At 43.4% G+C, this 22,440-nt stretch overlaps 1 protein-coding gene across 2 annotated transcripts in view; it reads right to left on the bottom strand.

Annotated features, from left to right (window-relative positions):
• The window catches only part of btbd11b (BTB (POZ) domain containing 11b), a 76,351-nt gene extending 54,546 nt beyond the window's left edge, over positions 1–21,805 (bottom strand). Inside the window, exon 1 of one of the 2 annotated variants that reach the window (XM_047597464.1) lies at positions 20,487–21,805. In XM_047597464.1, coding sequence (XP_047453420.1) covers positions 20,487–21,339 — 853 coding nt within the window. In that variant the 5' untranslated portion in view covers positions 21,340–21,805. The remainder of the gene's footprint in view (positions 1–20,486) is intronic. The other variant, XM_047597463.1, reaches the window with a different exon arrangement.
• Positions 21,806–22,440: the final 635 nt, after the last annotated feature.

Below are 22,440 nucleotides of genomic sequence, written 5' to 3'. Positions count from 1 at the left end.
TTATGTTTAGCGAACGGAGGCCAGACACGGGCTAAAATAAGGACACAGGAACAAAGGAAGCCTTGCAAAAAAAAAAAAAAAAATGCTCGGATGGTGCTGCGACTCGCTGTTGCCCTACAGAAACAAGCTACCACGGCTCAACACACATCCTGAGGGTGTTGATACCAGAAAAGCCACGATGACATCAATAGCTGGAGGCTGTCCTAGCCACTGGCCTGCAGCCATCCGGTTAAGGACTCCAGGAAGAAGAGCTCCACCCTCCCTCATGTTGCCTCCAGGAACAGTGCTCAGCTTCAACCGGAGGGCTGACAGACCACTGGCTCGCCCATCCGCAACACTGCAGTGACGAACCAGAAATGTCCACAGACATAACAGTTGTACACGAAGCTGACAGAGGAGGGGGAGAGAGGGCAGCAGAGTAAATTGTTGGATTGACTTAACCCAAGTGGGAAGCAATAAAGCTCCCCACCACATAAACTAATGGCTACAGCATGCAAACTTCAGGGTGCAGTCCTTCTCCTTTAAATCTGCTTTTCCATGTAACCCCTCGAGAAAAAACAACTCTCTAATCCAAAACAGAGGGGGAATTTTACATAATAATGAATAAAAAGTAATTTGGAAACTGATGTCATTTTAAACCAGAGACAGCAGAATTATGCTGGTTTAACAGCGGCTAATGAGCAGGGATGGTCTTTCCCTTTTCATCTGTGAAATTAATTCAGTGGTTTGTTCAAAGTCCCCCACAGGGAGATTGATATCTGAAACCGGCCATTACACCTGCCAGGCTGCATTTTCCATGTGCCAATTGGTAAAGACAAAAAAAAAAAAGGGGGGGATTACACTGTGAGAGCAGGAGGAAACGCTGAGGGGAGAGTGGACTAGTTCAAAAGGTTATGCTTTGTAGGTGTGTACAGTTTCTGACCTGCAGGTGCCCAGGTGTGAAGACAAAAAGCCCCCCTGCCCTTAATTCAAACATTAAAGAAAGAACGGCCCACGAGGCCTGGAGGACATTCGCTGTCAATCACTGTCGACATTCAGCAGCACTTTGAAAACAGGTGGTTGCTTTCACCTCCATTAAACATCAGGCTCCATTGGGAATATTTTAACCTGACAAGGTTTTTTTTTGTAATTGGTAAAAAAGTTCTTCTTCTCTCTATTCCTTCACTTTCATCGTAAATGTTATAAAATGTTCATTTCAAATGCGTGGGAATTCTCATTATCGTAATCACGATTTTATCTTCTGCTTTGAGGAATAAATGAAAACTGGATATGGAGAATGAACAATATATGTGGCAGTTTCTAAGCCTTAGTGTAGAGCAGCGATATATATTTGTCATATATATAGCTGATATATTTCCAATATACAGGCAGAACATTATGACCACCCTAAATTACGCAGGTCTCTTAGGGTGTCCCTATGGTGACTTGTTCCAGTGCACCCCACAGATGCCAGATCAGTTTCATATCTAGTGAATCTTACACCATTTATGTATGTGTGCCTGTGACAGGGTTGGAGGTACCTATTCTGGTCTGGGTGGATGCCTAGTAACAAAAGTTTCCCAGCAGAACATTGCACTGTCACAAGTGTTATTTACTTCTCCTGTCAGCGGTCTTAATGTTATGGCTGATCACTGAATGCGTAAAATACAAGTGCTTTCTTTCTAAATTAAATTAAAGAACTAATACTAATTTGTACCATAACTAGCTACAGCCGGCTTAGCCTAGCTTAGCTTAGCTTAGCTTAACAGACAGACGTTGCACAACCTCTTCAGCTGCAAATGAATAACAACAAAAATAATGACAAAGTAATACAACAGAACAGCCTCGTAGTAAATATCATCTTTGCGGAGGTTATCATGTGCAATTTCTGTCTCTGTTTGTATCACTCAAGATTTAATAAAGTCAGTTTCTGATCAGGCTTAGTCACCATATTGGATCGGATTGCGTTTGACTTATTCTTGTTTGCGTTGAGTCTGTGCAGCCCAATCACTGAGGCCGTTCGCCAAGAACGCGGTCTGAACGGCGTCCTCCCTGCACTGATCCCCGCGCAGCTGAACACTCACAGGGCGATCCTTCATTGATCCACCTCATGCTGCTCAAACGCCGCTGTGTTGCTATTTAAATGGTCGACTCCATTGATCGGGGATTGATTTCTTTTTTTATGTATTCTGAAGGGTTTGGATGTTAGTGGTTTAAGGGGATGACTGTTTACAATAGTAAGTGGGAAACGGATAACCATTAGCCATTTGGATGACGCCCTCTCCTCCCAACAAAAGAGTAGATTATTCTGAATTGTAAAGGCATCAGATAAGTCCTCGCTTTTCTGATTTTTCTCCAGCTCTTCTTGGAACAATTTATACCCAGCCAAACAAACAGCGCCTTTGATCCATTCTGCTTTTATCCTAAACTGAACCCTTATGCTTCAACCAAATTACTCCCTCACGGGGCACGAAAGGAGGAGACCTTCAATATGAGTGACAATTTTCTACTTAAAGAAGACATATTTCATTATCCATAATGCAAAACCGATCCTGTTTTTGTTTGTTTTTGTTTTTTGTTTTTTTTGTATTCTTACTTGAGCACTATTTTGCACTTGCAGACAAAAGCTGAACCAAACTGAGGATGCAGGCAAAGGTGACACGAGGAGAGACTGCGATGAGCGCACACCGGGTGACGGATCAAAGTATGACATATTAATCTCCTTCTCCCCCTCCGGGAACCTGACACCACAAGAACACAACAGGTAAGAGAGGAAATTCACTTTGCAGCCATCAGCACAGAGTTTGGTACCAGATGTCTGATCTCTCGCGTTCTCATTTTCGTACATGTAAGCCACGTAAACATCATTAGAGTGAAGCAACAGCTCAGCGTCTCAGGAAACCCGTTTATTTGCTGTCCTTTTCCACGGCATTGGAGATCCTGGTGGACTCGATGTTCAAACGGAAATGCAGCGAACAAACAGAAAATAAATTTTGCGTTTTATGGGTAGTTTACACGCTGGAACTATTTCTTGGCACACAGCAGCTTGGTGAAGTAATTCTGTGCAACATTGTTGAGTCTTGTTGTCACAGTGTTGCATGCACGCAGTTGCATGCAGACTACAATTATTACGGTAGCTGGTTGAGCTGCTATTGACATTACAGACAGGGACAAACTGTAATTGTCCCTGTTTCTTCATTTCATTGCATCAGGGTCATGCAAACCTGTTTTACTACTAGTGTGGGATTATTCTACAATATTTACTCATCATCACAGTAAAATAGTCTATCCTCAGTCAATCTACTGCATTAATTCCTCTCTCAAGCAGTAGGATAAGTTGTGAACATGTGATTATGCATGAAAAAAAAAGCCCCGCTTTAACTGTTCTAAATGTATGCTCACACATTTGTAAAATGCATTGCATAATTAAAGTAATTTAAGTATAAACACGCCCATGTAGGTTTGATCGTCCTCGCTTGTCTTGCCTGTGTCTTGTCAGGTTAGTTGTCCTACAAGATCTGCATGACACCATTCAAGCGGGCCAGACAAATTACAGTACAGAGCATGAGTCCAGTCTACAGACGTTTCTTAACCTGGAATAAGAATCTGTTTGATAATCTAGGCCTGAGCATCTAGTGTAGCTTAGTTTAGCATACATCATACCATGGTTCAGCATCATGTCTTGGTGCAAAAACCATTTTTCCTGTCAGTGAGCCAGTGATTTGTCTGTCAAAATACAAGAAGTGGTTTAAGATTATGCACCAGCTCCAAGCTGACTCTTGAATTCTCTTGATGGAAAAGGGCTAGAAAGCTTCAATCGTCCGGCCTCCAGTCTTTATGCTAGGACATGCTAATCAGCTGGTGCCTGTAGCCGACTCTCAGCAATAAGACACATTATGCATTTTCCATAAGGAGAAAACAATCCTTTAATGCACAAATGCTAAAACGTTGAACTATTCCTTGAAGAAGAAAGTATTTTTGAGTATTACAGGCCCCAATGATCCCTTTTAATATTCACAAAATGAAAACCACAACATGTTGAGTCTTCTTTCAGCCTGCCATCAGCAAGCTGAATGTTGTCATCGCAGAGTGTGCTTGGGGGCGTGTTGCTTGTGCATTGGGGAATGCTGTTCTCATACTAGACCTTTCTTAAAGTGGCTTTCTGCCATCTTTCCTTCATTACACCATGGGCCTAACAACCCCCAAAACCAACGCGACCACAGCCCAAGCATATGGGTCCTCGCTGTATCATCCGAATGGGTCCAGAGAGGGGCTGCGTTTTGTGATGTCATGGGGCAATTTTTTTTTGCCAAAGATCCCAATGAACATGTGAAATCCATACAAGTTCCGTCACACATGAGCGATTAACGATTTTAAATGAACGCCGTCCCCTGCAGCCGGACCTGACACCGTGTGAGAAAGGAGCTCATTACTGGTCAGATAATCGTTTGTGACACACTTGAGTAAAAGTGAGGGCGCTTTAAAGGTCCCTTCATCCTGAACTGTGTACATGGTGACATCACAGCAGTGGTTTTGGCCCCCAGAGATGAACTGCTGTACACAGTCGGAGACCCATCATTACGAGCTGCAGAGCCATACATTGCAAAATCAAAAGCACATTTCGATGAACGAGTAAATCCACACAAGACAGCTAACATTTATGGCAAATGCAAAACAGCCCAGATGACCACAGATAAAAGTGGCAATCGCAAAAAAAGAAGAAAAAAAATGCAGTTCCTCTAAAGACCACTTGAGGCTGATTCAAAAAGTGAGTCAGGCCCCATAGACCATAGTGTTAAAAACGTCAAACAGCAGAATTAAATGTTTACAGCCTGGTAAAAATGTTTTTGGTCTCTATAGACAGCTTTTCCATCTATGACAAATGTAAGCAGCATGCAGTTTTATATATATATATAAGTCACAAGTTTTAAAAAATATGACGGCTTAAGGCTCATTTAAAGCACATAGGACTTAAACATAGGACGTAGACAACGTAACCTACGCTGGTGTAGTTTATGTTGGTGCCAATCCAGTTCATTTTTATTTACTTCCCGTTTCACTTTCAACAATGGCGATTGAAACTTTTGTCAAAATTTCAACCAAGATGAGTCATACAAATGTTTCTATCTCCAAACTTGTACTAACTTGTTCTACTACCACTAAAGTGGAAATACTCTACTAACAGGCGGACCAGTCACAGTCTCTTGCTGTTGTAGCAGAAGCTTAATATCATATTTTGAGGAAAAATATCGTGCATACCCATATTTGACGTTGCTCGGGACCATCTGCTACAATAAAACATTACCACAAACCATAGAGTATTGCTTATAATGCAGTTTTTGCTGTTGGTTTTTGCTAGTAGCCATGTATTGAAAGGTAAGAGCTATTGTGCATTATTGGATTTTTGGAATTATTGATCGTACAGAGGGTGATATTATCGTACAAATACAGTATGATCATTATCGTTCATCTGGCAACGCTGGGGCTACGTTTCTGGGGAGGTGCACATCAGGCTACACAGTTAGGATCTGGGGTGACACGGTTGGGTGCCACGCCAGGTCTCAGCTCTCATCACTCTTGGCTCATCCTTGTATCAGCTAGGAGTTCAGAGGAGGGGAAAGTATTGTGCTGTCTACACTGCTCTCAAAAGCTCTTCCAACTTCAAAACTGCTCTTCAGCAAATCCTATGGGAGACATAGAGTGGTCACTTTTTCATCAAATCAAAAGCTAATTTCTTGATTTACTCTTTAGATGAAGATGATTTTGTCTTACGTTCAGTACAGTGCCACAAATAATCAAGACACTTCATAATTTCTGCCAGAGAAGCCTCAGTATTACGTGAGGAAACCTCAACAAAGCCAAACCCCAGCCCCGACCACATTATCTAGTTTCCATGTGTAGAGAAGTATTGTACATATTAAACATTATACACTGGGTTGGATTTTCAAAGTGAAGCATATCTTAATGGTTCCTTAATGATGCCCAAATTCCACTGAGACCCTGCCAGCGGGAGAGTGGAGTGAACCCAGTGTGTTTACACTGAGTCATGTATCCAGGATATGAGATTCATTCTTATGGTGCATGAATTTTATTTGGTTCCAGATCCAAGCTGCTTGAAGATCCTTGTAATTTATACAACTTTCACATCTAAAAGATGCAAAAATGTTTCAGCATCTGAGAAACTCCCCAAAAGTCAGATGCAAAAATAAACTTCACAGTGCATGGGAGACTAAAATCCACTAAAATGAAGGTGCAGCAGCCTTATATTTAAATCTGTCTGCGCTGACAGCTTCCCGAGTTCACTGGTGTCTCTCTTAAACCTATGAAACTGAGGAGTGAAAGCCGCATAAATATGACATGACAGGTTCAACTTTCATTTTGCCACAAATCAAAACAGCCACGATCACTCAGCCGAGACGAGCAGGAGACAAAATAGATGTCTGATGATTTGAGATGCAACAGCAATACAAGTTGTGATTTTATATGCATAGTAACTTTTAATGCAGAGGGAGGTAATTACTAAGTTATATCTGTTTCAATCCGCCCAGAAGACTCTTTGATGGCACATCATCTGCTCTATTTAGGGAGTTGTCAGGGAGCTACTCACATCCCCCCAAAGAAATCTTAAAATTGTGAATTTGTCAGCTGGAGGTAACTGAAAGATTTATCTGTTCCCGGCCCCTGAGAAGATCAAACTCATCCTTGCTATGCTCTCATTTTTCTCCTGCTGACAATCAGACCTTGAGACTCACGCCTTGTGCGATGTGCCGGACATGATTTATTTGCTTGATTCTGCATCACAAAGACGAGACATCTCAAATCCCCCACACACAGTTCCTGCACCTCCCGACTTCCCCGACTTCGATCAAACGTAAAACGACCCTCTCTGTCAAGCATCAGCCTCCGCGTGTTCACTGTTAACCTTCACGATGTCTGTCCTAAATAAGAATCTGGGAACAAGCGATTCTGTTATCCCTCGAATCAGAAATCCAATATGGCTTTTTGATGGAAATAGATTGGATGGTGCAGGTTGGCTCTGATCCTGCCAAAATGAATATGCTAATGACGTATATCTGTTTTGAATCTTGAGCAGTAATCCTCGTCCATGGAGAAAGTCATACATCACGGCATCTTCAAATACTCCGTCTCCTTGGCTCTCTGAGTTTATACATTAGTGCAGATGATGTGTTCAGCATAAAATGATGCGCTTTCATCCATATCAGTCCCACTGCAGCAAGCATGACAGACAGGTTTCCCAGCAAAATATAGACGCCATTATTCATTTAATAAGTACGTTATTTATGTATTTATTTAAATATGGTACGCCTGCATAGATAGATAGATGGATAGATACACAGTGTCGCTCTCATTTGCAGCCTTCTAAGTGTTTAACTTCCAAATGGTGACACAAGGAATGATTACAGTCAGCCTTTTATCAGCCTGAATCTGACCTCTTCATTTCATCCATTACAGCTGAAATCTGTCTGAAAATCAATGCTGGCCTCATATTTTCTGTTCTGCAAATTCGGATGACGACTCTGCAGAGAGCAACAAAGAGAAAGCGGTGCTTCTGAATCTTGGTGTGCATGGACTTTGTTATTTCCCGAAGCTTCCCCTGTTACTCAACATCCCTCCCTCCCCCCCTGTGCCCCCCTCAGCTGCAGAGAACTAACACAGACAGTGTGATGTCTACGTGATAATCTTTTTGCCCCATAGGGGTTAGCGCTGGGATCTCTCTCTCTCTCTCTGTCTCTGCCTGTGTTATTGTTATCAAACAGCCAGAAGTGGTGGGAGAGGCCAAAGGGCAGGGTCTCCATCTCCAACATGCCTGCAACACTTTTCTTTTTTTTTTTACAGAGGAATCTGCCTCAAGACATCACCCAGCAGAGAGCCGCAGTCAGAGTGTCAGAGGGCATCGTCACTCAGGATAAAAGGCCGTGACAGCTGAAAAGAAAACCAACAGAAGTTTTCGAAAAGGCCCTTAAGTTAATCTAATTTCTGCAAAACAATGATCAAAGCGTTGTCAGCAGTGCAGAGGCAAAATGTGGAGTGTAATGATGAGCAACCTGCGCTATAGGAGCTGGATTCAGTGCAGAAAAGCACCACTCTTTGAGATTGTGATTTTCTGCCACACTTCATGGTAAAGGCTCTTTTAGAAATGGTGTAACTCACACCACCCAGGCGCTAGGAGGCGCTGTGTCTTTTTTGCCAGTCGGGTCAATTTTTGTTTCTACTTCCTGCTTCACTTTCAACAATGCCGAAATTTCACCAAAGACAAGTCATACAAATATGTGTTCCTTATCCTCTCCTCTATGTGTTCTGAAGCAGAAACATGCTAGTACCTGCAGGACCAATCAGCAGTTACATTGGTGCACGTTTACTGCATCAATTTACTGCGTCAATTTAACGCAGAAGTCTAAACCACCTGTGAGAACAAAAGTTGTGAATTTCGTCAGCCACAAGTTGCTTTTAGGTCAAATCGTTGGTTTCATAACACAATGTAGTTAATGTAATTTGTTTGGCAATCAGGGACATTGCATGTACACGCTAAAAGCAGATTTAAATGGCAGACTGGAGTCGTAATTAACTGTCTAATGAAATGAACACTATACACTGATCATGCATAACATTATAACCACCTTCCTAATATTGTGTAGGTCTCCCTTGTGTCTCCAAAACAGTTGAGACTCATCAGAGGACGGACATGGGCCTTCTGAGGGCGTCCTGTGGTGTCTGGAATCAACATGTTGTTAGTGGGGGGCCTTTGGGTTAAGGGGGGGGACTTGATCAGTTTGGGATGTAGTGAATTTTGAGGCCTGGTCGACACATTGTGCTGTTTATTATCTTTTTCCTAAAGTTTCTTTGTGTGTGCGTCAGGCTGCTGCCATCAAGGGGGGTCATTGCTATGGGGTGGGGGGGTACGTGGTCTGGTCTAGTTGAGTTGAGTCTAAGTAACAAAACTACAAAACTAAACATCTCTTGTGGTTCTTGCAGCCAGAACAGTGTCTCTTTTCTAGTATTTTCCACTCTCTTCTTTTGACTGATCTTCCTGTTTGCCAACCCCCTCACACACACACACACACACACACACACACACACACACACACACACACACACACACCTCAGTCATCAGTGGTCCGGTGCGCCGCTGCAGCACCTCCTGCCTCCCTCCCTGAGCTGTTGTCATCCATCTTTTCAAGTGCTGGACTGTACAGTAGACGGGGCAGCGCTGCTTTCAGGTGCCGCTTAGCCTGCCCCGTCCCAGCAGCTGACAGGCAGGAATACCGAACAAATTGGATGGATGCAGCTTCCACTGCTAGCAGGGCCGACCCTAATAGTTCACATCACATCTCAGTTTAGCCCTCTCTCATCTGACACACACACACACACACACACACACAAAATGTACAGTCTCTTGTTTCCATTCGCAGCGTTTTCCTCGTTGTCTTTGTGCCCTGCTGTCCATCTGCTGCTGCTTCCTCCCTTCTCTTACTCTCTGTAACTCAACCCATTTGTGTAATTTCTCTGAGCGAAATGCTCGAACGCAAATTACAATGTGGGAGTGCAGATGGTGGGACTTTCATTCGTCGAGTAGGTTCTGCAGGTGTGGAAAAGGTTACAATAGCAGAAATAGATTTGGCAATCAGTCGCCAATAATCTTGGATGCAGAAAGTGTCTGAATTTGACATTTTCAGAGGTGGAACTTTGTGTGCGCGCTTCATTTCAACACTCTCTGCTGCCATGTTGATATAATCTGTAATGAAGGATAATGATTATAGCAGGACACCGGGACAATAGGAGCTAACCTGTCATGCAACTGGTAGATTCATCTCCTTCCACTCCAGAGGTAAAGGTCAGCTCTTTTTACAGTGTTTGGTCTTTAAGTTCATAGATTTCCTTCAGCATTAGGCCAGAGAATTTAAAAGCTGGATCATAGGTTTGTTTTCCATGCCGACACATTCAGTCTGACGCAAAGGTTATGTCTCTTTTCGGGCAAAGCTAAACAATAAAGCCTCAAAGTTGACTCAGTTCCGGATGCCTGGGTAGACAAAGTTCATGTCATTCATAGAGTTCATATTCCCCGCTGCATTAACTTCGGAGAACATCTCAGAACCAACCTTCCTGACAAAATCCTGTAACTCATTCTCTCAGCGCTCGTCTCTTCCCTCACAAAGCCCCAGACTTCCAGCCGTGAGTGAACTCGAGTGGACAAGCTGATGCAACATCATGCCCGGTACAAAACAACAAACCAAAAAAAAATGACAGATGCACCTTTCTTACCGGCAGCGTATCCTCCTCTCAACTCAACTCACTGTCCTCTGAGTCAGAAAGACTGAACCTCTGTCTGTCCAACGAGAGACAACGACTGAGCTGAAAGAACGGGGCACAATGACAAGGCTGAGTCATTTAGTCACTTAGCGGCTTAAATCACTGTTGTGCTTTGGCAGCCTCGTGTGCGCTTCCCAGAAATTTGCTTTGATTATTAAATGCAGACTGTTTACATCCAGTATTTCAATGTCACTGTAAAAGTAATGAAACATATTCGATGTAACACAAAACATAATACAGAGAAACAGAAAACTTAACCAGGAACAACATTTTGGAGGTATTTACTGGAACTCAGGTGCCCTATCTTTTAACAGCAGTGCTGGAGGGTTCACACATCACCAAAGCCAGCAAGATAAGCATATACAACGATCAGGCATATCATTATGACCACTGACAGGAGAACTTAATAACAGTGTCCTGCTGGTAAACGTTTGGACCTGGTATTCATTCATATGGCTGTTACTTAGACATGTAGCACCCACCTAGACCAGACCAGCTACCCCTACCCCACAGCAATGACACTCCTTGATGGGAGGATGGGAGCCTGACACAGATACACACAAAAAACGCTTTGAGACCAACTAAAAAAAATCAGAGCAAGGTGTTCACCTGCCTCCACATTCACTAGATCCCAAACGGATCAAGTATCTGTGGGATGATTCACAGAGGTTCATCCCCTCAACCCATAGGACCCAAAACCACCATGAACCATGTTGGCTGGTGTCAAAGCTGCAAAAAATCAAAGAAGAGCCAATATAACGACTAAACACATCTGTAGTTTAAGTACAGTCCAACAACAATACGGAAATTGTGCAATGCGGATGTTTTGTGAGGTAGTAGTAGGAAATTCTAAATTCTGATTCACCACCTACAAAAGAAAACTAAAAAAGCTAGACACAATGGAAAATATTGAGGCAGTCTGCACCGAAACAACAATGAGAAGCACTTAACGAAGAGAGAAAAGTTTCCTCGAGACAGCATGAAGGACAAAACATATTCCAAAGAGGTTTATGGAGTTTATGGCTTTGGATGACCAGCTCATTTCTCCTGCAGGCTTTGTGGAGCAGAGGCACGGTGCACACGTAATCTAGGAGAACACAAGCAAGATAAGAAAAGCTTTTATGAAGTTATTTAAGATCAGATCAGGTTCGGATTGGCTGATACTGAAAATTAAAAGATCGGTATTGGAACGAGGGGCAAAAAAAACTTCAAACCCACTATTTTTTTGTTATTTTTTTGTGATTCTATTAGATAGTTTGTTAGTAGAGAGGAACAGGAAGTAAATGGTAAAAGAACTAAAAAAAACATCTGTGTTAAATAAATGTGAATCCTTTTAAAACTCGAATCCTTTTTAAAATGGGGCAACAACTCACCCCTCATACCTATAGGAAAGTCGAAGGAAGGAATGATGATTACAACCTGAAAAGCATTAGTGCAAAGTTGTATTATAGCTTTAAGGTACTACGTGCTGCTAATTCCTGCTATAGGAAGATATACGGTGTAATGTTTCAGCGTATCTTAAAAAATAAATCTAAATTTACAGTTGCCAGTCGCATCTGTCTCAGTCTCAGGTCCATTTTAACAATGAAACGTGAGTAATGCAGGAACCGGCATATGTTAGTGATAAAAAATACACACACACACATATATATATAAATATATATACCTTCTTCTGTGGTAATCTGTACCACATGTTGCTAGTTCAGCTGGGGGTTGAGCAAACTAACTCTGCTGGAGTGAAGGATCGAGAAGACGTTCAAGTTGGCATCTATGTGAACCTGGCGTTGTTTCTGTCTGGCACTTTATTTCCATTGACTTTCACATCACCCACACCAGACTTCACCCAGTCTGTAGGATCAATTACAGTCACGGATTGTAGTTCGACCTGTAGGAGATCTGTCATGGTCCAGACACATGTGTCCGTGTGCTCGGCCGAGGCTCCCACATCTGGAGTGACAGAGCTATTAGAGGCCTGCCAGACATGTAGGACGGGATAAGGTCGCCTCAACTCAGCAGAGTGCATCTCTGCAATGAATGAGAAAGCTGGGCTGGCAGGAGAAAGTAGAGAAAATTTAGCTAATTAGAGGCGGGAAGCAGAAATGAGACAAAGGGGAGAACACAGACAAAAACAAAAGACATCCGCTCACTCGCACCTTGAACGAGGTATAGAAATCCATCCAATTTGATTGCGTGTACTTCACATTGAACAACACAAGGGAACGGTGTGTTCACTTAACTCAAACATGCACACAATGTATATGCAGCGACAAGCACGTAACAGTCTGAAGGTCAGTGGTCTGAGGCCTCGTGGGAGGTAATGGGATACTGGTCCAGTGGAACAGAATCAGTACTGCATCAGCACATTTACATCCTGCCAGAGAGCTCCTAACGCGCCTTCTGACCATGTCACTGCAATGTACACAAGCTTTCACACTTTATAGAAAATTACTAAAAAGGGGCAAATAACCACAACTAATCTGTGACCATTTGGTCCCCTGAGTGCTGATGCTGACACATCCACAAGCAGGTCCTGATGATGGCCCGTTACTGTCGTTACGTAGCCCTCCAGGTGATCGCTGAAAGGCATTCAGGGAACGGCGGGAAAACTAATTAAGGGCTGCAGATGAGGCAGACTGATAGGAAATGGGTATGTATGAGTTGATGTTATCATTTTTGGCAGTTTTCTAGGAGTTTAAGCGTCCACACGTTTCTGTCCCAAACCAGACGGCAGCAAATTAGTGCATGCTGTAAATTATTCCAGTCCTCCTGAGTGAGCACAGGTGTTGCTTGAATGATATTTGTCCTGAAATAATAGAAGATGGAACCACAGATGTAGTTTTATTTTTTCTCCTACTCCTACTTTTACTTCATTATGTATTTTTGATTTAATACTTTTACATTTTTTATGTGCTGCATAGGTATTCGTTACCATTGACAGTCATTGTCCAATCGTACATCCTAGCAACCGTTACTATGTAAACAAGGTCCGTCAAGCTGCCGACCTCTGACAAGCTAAATGGTGAAGCGGTGTGGTCGGACACTAGGAACTCCAAGAGTTTGGCTGGGGGGGGTTATGTTCTTCACAAGAAAGATTGTGGAAGACCCCACTCCCGCTAAAAAGCATACATACGTCTGCTCCAGGGTAAGGCTAGAATTAGCTAAAGCCATAGTGATAGCTAGCTAGCTAACGTTGAGCTAGCAAGACGCACTTATATACAAAACTGTCTATCAAAGTTGTGGTTAGTATTGGTGAATATTAGTAATATTAGAGTCTGACTAACTTTAGTTAACATAATGTTAGCTAGTTAGCTAACAAGTTCACGTTCTCTAGCTAACTTTAGCTGTTGCGTTGGGTCTCGATGCTGGGAGCTTGTGCTTTAACATATGAAATAATATAAACAATGATATCCAAACTTTTTACCACTTTCTTTAATAACTACATAACTCAATGCTTTTACGTTCAGTATTTGAGTGGTAAACATTAAAATAATCTACTTGAAATACTTAAGTACAAAAAATGTTGAATACTTGAGTACTTTTACTTGAGTGTGGTGCGTAAAGAACACTTCAACTTCTACTCAAGACACTTTTTTTGACAGAGTACTTGTACTTTTACTCAAGTCTGGGTCTCTGTTACTTTATACATGTCTGGTCACAACTCAATACTGAAATCATACTAGATAAAGTAAAACTGCAGAAGGATATGACACTGGCTGCTCAAGAGGAAATTTTCCTTACTCTTGGCTAATCCAGTGTAATTGTTCAGGACACCCAAGAATTCATGCATAAAACATAATCATAACAATAATAATAATAATAATGATAAATGTGATGTTTGGATGAAAGTGTGTTTCCTTATTTTCTGGACTCTAGGTATGATTAGCATGATTCTGAAAAAGATAAAAAGATAGCAAGCTTTAAAACTGCTTGCACACAGTTTGTGTTCCTTCAGACAAATGCAGACAAGCTGTTAACCTCCTTTTCCTTTCAACGTGCTAAGTCGCGAGTAAACAACGGCGTCGGCTGAGATCATACGAGGCTAACTACGCTGGTCACAGTACGAGATGGTGTGGAAGTGTGGAAACCTGCTTTGCTCATGTTGTCGATTTCCGCGTTCATACGACGGGAGCTGATTGAAGTGCTGCGCCGTCTGCGAGCATTTGTGTGTATCAAGGCGTGCTGTGCAAATATCTCGGCATGTTGTTCACAGTTCGTTTACCATCTGTGAATCCAGAAGCGTCTCGACCTGTCCTGACACGCAGCTGTCTTCACCACACATATCACTTTTCTCACGATGCTGAGACACTTTCTTTGAATTTCGCTCAACCCAAATAAGAGAGGGGAGCTTGTTTGCCGGTATCTTCTTTATATTTTCCAGCCAGACTGGTGGTTATTTAAATGGGATCATTCTCTTCTACACAATAAAAAGGAATTCAAAATAATGAAGAAAAAAAAACTTTGGTATATATGGATGCTTCACCCAACTAATCCACTTGCTGGTACTTGTTTGCTCAGACCTTTCTTCCAGCTATAATAAGAAGTAGACATTGGCTGTCTGGGTCTCATCTGTCACCCACAGCTCCTCTTATGGATTTTCCTGTTTTGATCCTTCCCATCTGTGCCTCTTTCTCTTTTCCTGCATTTCTAAAGTCATGAACAATTCATTCCTAGCCACAGCTTCACTGGATTTGGCCCCTTGGAGGAGAGTTAACTGTTAAATTATCCTGGTGCAGAAGTCGTAGCAAGGAGAAACAAATGCAGAATACCAAAAAGGTAAAGGTATACTTCACAATGGGGAATGGGTTTGACAAAAAATACCCGAGAAGATTTAGTCTGGAGGGAAACAAAATCCTTCCAGAAGACAAAAATAAAACAGCTAAAGCTGTCTTGATAATGTCATCCAGAGATAAGAAAGAAAATGCTGAAGCCTCTCCGTTGATGGGAAGCTAAAAACATTATGCAGAAAGAGTGATTTTAAAGCAATAAGTGCCCCTTTATCAGGGCCATAACGGAGTAAATCTTATTTTGGTATTGAAGGTCATGCATGAAGATGAGAAGGCCAAATACATCCTGGCTGCTGTGGCTCCAGCAGCAAGCACTCAAAGGACATCGCACTATTTCTTTGAGGGTTCTTAAGGGTCTTAAATATCAATTAAATTGGACCAGATTGCAATTTTAACAGCAAAAAAAGAAAAAGAGCAGGACGCCGTTTCATCAAGGCTGCACTGAATAACCACTCAGACCCTGAACAGTTGGACTCCGTTTTGCTTACTGCGCACTAGGGTCACAGTTATTCAAATAGCACCTGATTGATAGTGATCTTAACGCCAGTCCACCAGCTGCAAACACCAACACACACACACACACGCACACATAAGAAGGAGTGGAACTGTGCAGTGGAAAGCTTTTACACGATTCACTGAGGTGCATAAGAAAAAAAAAGGATGGCTGCAGAAGAGAGAAGGAGAGGGAAGGAAAAGGAAAGACATGCGATCCATGTCAGACGTTTGCCAGCTGGGTGCAGAATTAACTGTATTCTATCACTTGTCTCCTCTTAATCAACTGAAGTAAACTTGGCTGGAGCTCTCCCTCGTTGTACCAGACTCCGTGTCACATCAGCATTCCTCATTCCCGTCTGAAACTCACAGTTAATGCCAGATCTGCTCCTGGGTTGTGCGTGAGACTTTGAGTGTGTGGGTATCAGTGTGTGCGTTGCCACCGCCTGATATGCCCCGTGTGTGTGTGTGTGTGTGTGTGTGTGGTGCTGTATAAGGGTTTCCCTTGCACAGATATGTTATATCCCACTCCCAGACATAATGGGGGACTGGTCTCCACCGGTACAGAGTGGTACCGCTGCAGACCGCAGTCATTCCTGTCTGCCTGCCTCTCACCGCAGCATGTGTGCACCAGGCACCGACCTCGCACAGCACAGGCGACGATTGGATAAAGTCGAATGGAACGGAGCCTGCGCTGTATCATCTCTGTGGACCACTACTAAAGAAGCTCAAAGAAACAACATCAAAGTGTACCAGTCCTAACAGCGAGCATATTACACGCTCAACAAGTTGTGTTCTCTGCAGGAAATTTACAAAAGCGAGGTCTCATTTTCAAAACGTTAAGTGGAGGCAGATTGCATTCTGCCGTCGGAAAATTCCACCTCAAAACTCAAAACCTCTGTCACACACTTCACGCTGTAATGACCCAGTTTCTAGGGATTAGGCACTTCGGCGAAGTAATTTACTATTTTTATGTGTTCTTCGCGCTGGAAGTGTGTGCGAGCGTGCGCGTTAGTGGCAGCGAAGTATGATTTTCTAGGCAAGAAAAAGTAAGAGTGAGCAGTGAACAATGCCACAGAGCAACGCCACTTGTTCAAAATGATCTCAAATTACCCCTCAACAGTGTTGGATTTCGCATCGTGGTAACCGCTCCGGAGAGATGCAAGCCATTGTTGCACTGGATTTCCACTGAGGCTGCCACTGGTAGAAAGCTATGAAGTGTTTGTTACTGTAAGATTAATGCAGTTGATAACAAGCACACTGACATTTTGTGTTTTTCCACTAATGAAAATAATCAAACTAATTGTTATTTTCCTTTTGTGAGTTCCCAGCTGGTAAATATACCTAGGGCTGAGTGGTATGACCAGAAATGTGTATTACGGAATGACGGTATCACAGTATATTACAGTATTTTTTACTGGTTGAGAAAGGAATTAATACAGTAGATTGACTAAGGATCGGACTATTTTACTATGATGACTGTAGAATAATCCCACACTAGCAGCACAACTGTATAATTGTAGTCTGCGTGCAACTTTTTCTTTCTCATTCATAAAAAGCTAAAATTGTGGACAGTTTTCAGGGACAGCTTTAGCTGGCAGACAGATCACGGCACCTTTTTTGTGGCACAAATCCTTTTGTTCTGCCACTTCTTCATTTTTCAGACGTTTCCATCTTCACGCCGCCTCACAGTGACACAGTCGCTCCATCCATGTTTAGAAGTGCTACATTGAAAATGATGCGGTGTCTCATGGTGCAGCGTTTCAGACTTGTGTAACCAAATACACCGGTATGCCAATATATTCAAAGTTCATATCAAAACGGAAGAAATTCTGTATGAACCCATAAATATACCACCAAAAAAACATCCAGAAAGTGGCCTTAACCCAGTCCACTGCAGGAAGTTTGGATCTGAATCAAGAGAACCAAACTACAAATGTGAATCCATGTGCATACCGTTCAATAAGTCTTGATGATTCAGTAAGCTAAAAAACACTCAGCTCTTCACTCAGCACAGCTCTCATGCATGTTTACCCAACACAAGCCTAAAGGTACATTATCCCTCGTTTAAATGTCATCAGGGTAAGATTTTTCTATAAATCTTTCAGCAGACCAATACCCTGCCCAGACTTGAAAGTCATCTCACACCTAAAGTGTGATTAGAAAGTCGTCCTCAGGGCGGCAAATATCCCCCTAAGCACAGGATATCATGTGGCACTAGGCATTTTGTGTGACATGTAGACATCGTTATAGGAATCAAAGAATCGCCGCGTCCTGAGTCTAGAGCCATGAGAAATAGCCCGACGTATATACGGAGCAGTTTTCCGTTCTGACAGGATAACACAGCCGAAGAAGGGAAACCCAACACCCACCTGCAAATAACACTGAGTCAGACATGGGTGCGAGTGTGTGTTTGTGGGGTTTGTGTGTGGGAGGCCTGCCATATGCTTGATGTGCCAGTGCGGAACGCCACGCTGCAGTATGTGAGAACAGACATGTTTTAATTATGGAGGCCTGACATATCAATTCAAGAAACAAGCATAGAGAAGAAAGAAAGAAACCCTTACAGATGATAAGGATACAGTGTATACAGTATATAGCCTCTCATATATCTGAACGGCTCTTCTGTTATTAACTTCAAAAGCAAGACTTTGAGAATTCTGGAAATAAACTTAAAATTGCATTCTGCTGAGAGTTAGATCAGGCATTTGGCATCACTCGGGTAAATTAATACAGACTGGAAACAAACAGCTTGTTAGCCTAGATAAGCATTAATGAAGTTTGTTGGCCAGGAACACAAACCTCCTAAAATGTTGTTGTCAGGCAACCAGCAGAGACTTGACATTCTCTTGAATATAACCTCCAATCAAAGCATTGTTTTATATGCCAATATAATGTCTTATATCTGGGCAGGGGGACGGGTGGTGGAGGCAGATTTTATTACCTTTGGACAGAGCTAAGGCTGTTCCCTTGTGTGGTCAGTCTTTCTGCTAAAGTATCCGATAGAAGTTCAATGTTCAAAAGAGGCAAACAGTCACTGAAGTAACACGGGATTGGAATATCCTATAAATGGAGGAGATGCAATAAAGATATTACCAAAGGCCTCTTCACAATGCTGCGTCACCGGTGTTAGCATAATATGAAAAAATCGCCTTCATTACTCCCGCTTGGCAGAAACAGAGAGAACACATGGAGCGATACAGAGGTTCAGTTCGGCAGGCTATCTCAGGTCAGCCCAACCCAAAGGCTTGCAGGTCTCACCATATTAGAATATTAGAATAGGAAGGCTGAAATTTTGATCAGTGTAGAGAGATCTCTAAAGCTACCACACAAAAAAAATGCAAAAGCTATTAAGACGTTGTAAAGCTCAGTGAACAGCCTTGAGAAAAATGGCTTCATGGCTACAAGGAGCCTTTTCCCCACATAGCCCTTTGAGCCGTTGTTATTAAGTATTGATTGTGTATTTTAGTGTATATGTTACCACTTTAATAAATGATGAGTGTCTCCCTAATGATCTACACGGTGCTGCACAACACATCATTGACTTGAGACTCTACGTCACTTCTCTTGCCTTGAGCATCATGTCGATATTCTATATGCTCCAGTCATTTTACTTGCATTTCATCCCATTCGCCGGTCCAATGCACCGGTGAGCACTCACCACACCTCTTCCTCAGCTGGAGCCTCGCTGCATGCCAAGTGGCCTGAGTGTGCAGAGTGGATGAATAATGATATTCATTACGTCAAAGGTTGAGTTGTGTCCGGCCGGTCTTAGCATTTTTGCCCCGTGTGTGTATGCAGATCTGCAGTGAACGCACTTATCTAATTCTGAATGTGAGGTTGAAGCCTTACAGTCTTGTGCTTCCCGTAAGGATACAGCAAACCGACTGACACATACCCTCAAAACAAGAGGTACAGTACAATAAAGTGCTCTTGTAACGATGCCAATCTTCTGCTGGTGATTCATCAATACGGTCGCAGCATCTTTCTAACTTTCTCTGTCTGTGTGTCTCTCGTTCCGTGCCTCGCTGTGTAACTCGGTTTTATTCACATCACTCTGCATAATGCATGAAAGCACATACGTCCCCCAAGGCCCTTTATTACGTAAACCTGTTGCAAGAGGAGCCACAGCAGCACTTTTACAACATCCATCAAAACAGAGCCAAGCATGTGCTAGAGTGGCCTCTGATGTATTGATGGTTGAGTGGCCGAGAAGTCTGAATAGAATTAAACTTGTTCTTTGAACTCAGCTCCTTTCAAAGCACACACCAAAAAGTATTTCCTAACATGTGGAAAGCCGGTCTGTAAAAATACCGCAGAGGTATTGTGTGTAACGGAGTCGTAAAATGTAAGCGGGAATGAAAAACCTACTTCCTTTTTTAGGTGGATGGAATAAAACGCATCTCTGCAGGGCATCACTGTCGGAAAGCAGCAGGGAGAATCCTATTCACTGAAAAGCTCTCAGAGTAAATCACTCAACCTGGAGTTATTTTGCTGATTCTCATCATTTTGTGCACTGGCCACATGCGGTGCAAGGATATCAGAGGAAGCATCTCAAATGTAACGCTGCAGAAGACAGAGGAGTGATCGTGATCTCCTGCACGAAGCTCCTGAGCCTCAGAGTGTCATCACAGTTCTTCAATGAGACAAGCAAATGAATCTGACTGTATCCAAGATTTCTGTTTATCCTTATGGCACTCATTGTTGGCTAGCATCCCTAGGTAGATGGGTAGGATGTAGTATGAATGGGCATCTGGAGAAAACCCAGATAAGGCATCATCTTGTTCTACTGAGGTGAGAGGAGGGACTCTACACGTGACAAATTATGCATAGAATAGGGTGCACGTTGATGCAAAGTGGAGAAAGACTCTGTTTCACTGACTCACTGTATTCAGAACTCACCGCTTGCGTTTTTCCCGCAGATCAAGTGCTGCCAGACCTGCAGAGACCCCCATATCTCTGCGTCACCGTTGACGGCCTGCTCCAGGGTCTCCACAGTGAACTTTGGGATTCCGTTGTCCCTCTCCAGCAGCGCACTGCGCAGCACCCGCGCGTACACCTCGCGGAAGAGGCTCTCCATGCACGCAGCCAGGTAGATCGCCGCGTGTTCGTGGATCCTGACCGCAACCCTGCTGTCGACCATCCACCTGAAGAACTTCCCCACGTTGAAGATGAGTCCGCAGCGCACCGCCTTGCCGCGGCTGAACTTGTCCTCGTCCGTGCACATGTTGTACATGGACAAGGCACTGAGGGCCGCGCTGATGCAGTTCATCGAGACGGTCCATGACAGGACGATCTTTATGGCACTTTGGATCTCGTATTTGGTGCATTTGGCGTAGCGCAAACTCAGGCGCTGCGCCTCCTTGGCGACCCTCACCAGGGCCCGGCTGACCAGCACGGAGAGCCTGAGCAGGACGTCCTGCGGTGGGGTCGGCAGGCTCATCTCCTCGTCCTTGCTCAGTGCGCTCGCCACTTCCCCGAGGCTCCACGGCACATCCTCAAGCTCGGGTAGTTTAGCGCACTGCCCGGTGCACTCCAGGATCTCGGCGTCTTCGACCAGGACCGTGTTAACAGTGTCCAGACTGTTGTGTCGACTGTGCATCGAGTCGGTTAAATGCCAGTAATTCGCTCCATGTGCCTCTGAGCAGCACAGCGACGCACTGGAAGACCTGAAGGAGTCCGCGGCTCCACCATAACCCGAATCTAGCGTCAAATCCTCCAGGGTCCTCGCTACTGACTTGCTACTCCTTGCCATAACTGCACTTCATACTGTAAAAAGAGGGCTTGGGAAAAGTGGAGGAAAAGGATCCAAGACGCTGGATTTCGGATACGCGCGCGCCTTGCACGAACCCCCACTAACTAATGAGGTTATTAATTTTCTCGGTTAATTTCCATGCAGGCCTGTGGTGTAAAGTTAAAGAATAGTATCTCACTCCAGTGCATCAACAGTCACAGTGCTGTACCAGCGCAGGGGATGACAGGAGGGGGCGGGGCCGAGGAGAACCGGAGAGCAGCCGCCAGCCAATGGCTTCGCGAGAAGCAGCAGCAAAACGTTTTAATTGGGCCACATTAAAGGATCAATAAAAAGTCACTGATGCAGCTCATAATGTAACAGCATTCACGGAAAATGCAAACAGTGAAAACTAATGGCTCCATGCGTTCTGTAATCTACTTCTGTGACAAGTTGATTCTAAAAAACTTTAGGGGAGTGTGCAGTAACTACTTCAGCATGGATCATTATCATCATAATGTTTAGTACAGACCTTGCAGTGCAAGATAAATTACATCATACAGAAGCAGCTGCTTTTATGTAACCCTGTTTAGAGGACAAGTCCACCAGAGGACCGGGCTCTTGAGATATTTTCTAAAGACCCACGTCTGATCGTAACATGACTCAAGACCATTAATAATAGATCACATGCATAATGCATCCTTCTCTGTTCCTCTGGAGGAGAACTCATTGAAAAGATCTGAATTACTCTCAAGGTCATTCTTTGGGATCAGTCACAATGTACAACCTGGGGTCTCAGCTTTTATGTGTGTTTTTTTTCTACCGCCAACAGCTCTGGCTCAACACAATCATTACGAAAAGACAATACATACATGCATATTGTCATGACATGTCCGTTCTCACATTTCATACTGCCTGGATGTTCTTAAAGTGGCAGCAGTGAGGCATGCGGTTTGATTAAAACATAAAGAATCACAGGTCACACTGACAAAAACCATGTTGCTGCAAATATCCGACAAATGGGATCAATGTAAAACTCTGTGAGCAAAGGAAAGAATCTAGACTTCTGCTGTAAGAATGACTCCATGACCTGGGCTGCTCACTAAGGCTGAGTTTTCATCTGAG

The sequence above is a fragment of the Mugil cephalus genome, chromosome 10 (assembly GCF_022458985.1).
Source record: "Mugil cephalus isolate CIBA_MC_2020 chromosome 10, CIBA_Mcephalus_1.1, whole genome shotgun sequence".
NCBI classification, from domain to species: Eukaryota; Metazoa; Chordata; class Actinopteri; order Mugiliformes; family Mugilidae; genus Mugil; species Mugil cephalus.
This window is presented reverse-complemented; position numbering and strand designations above follow the sequence as displayed.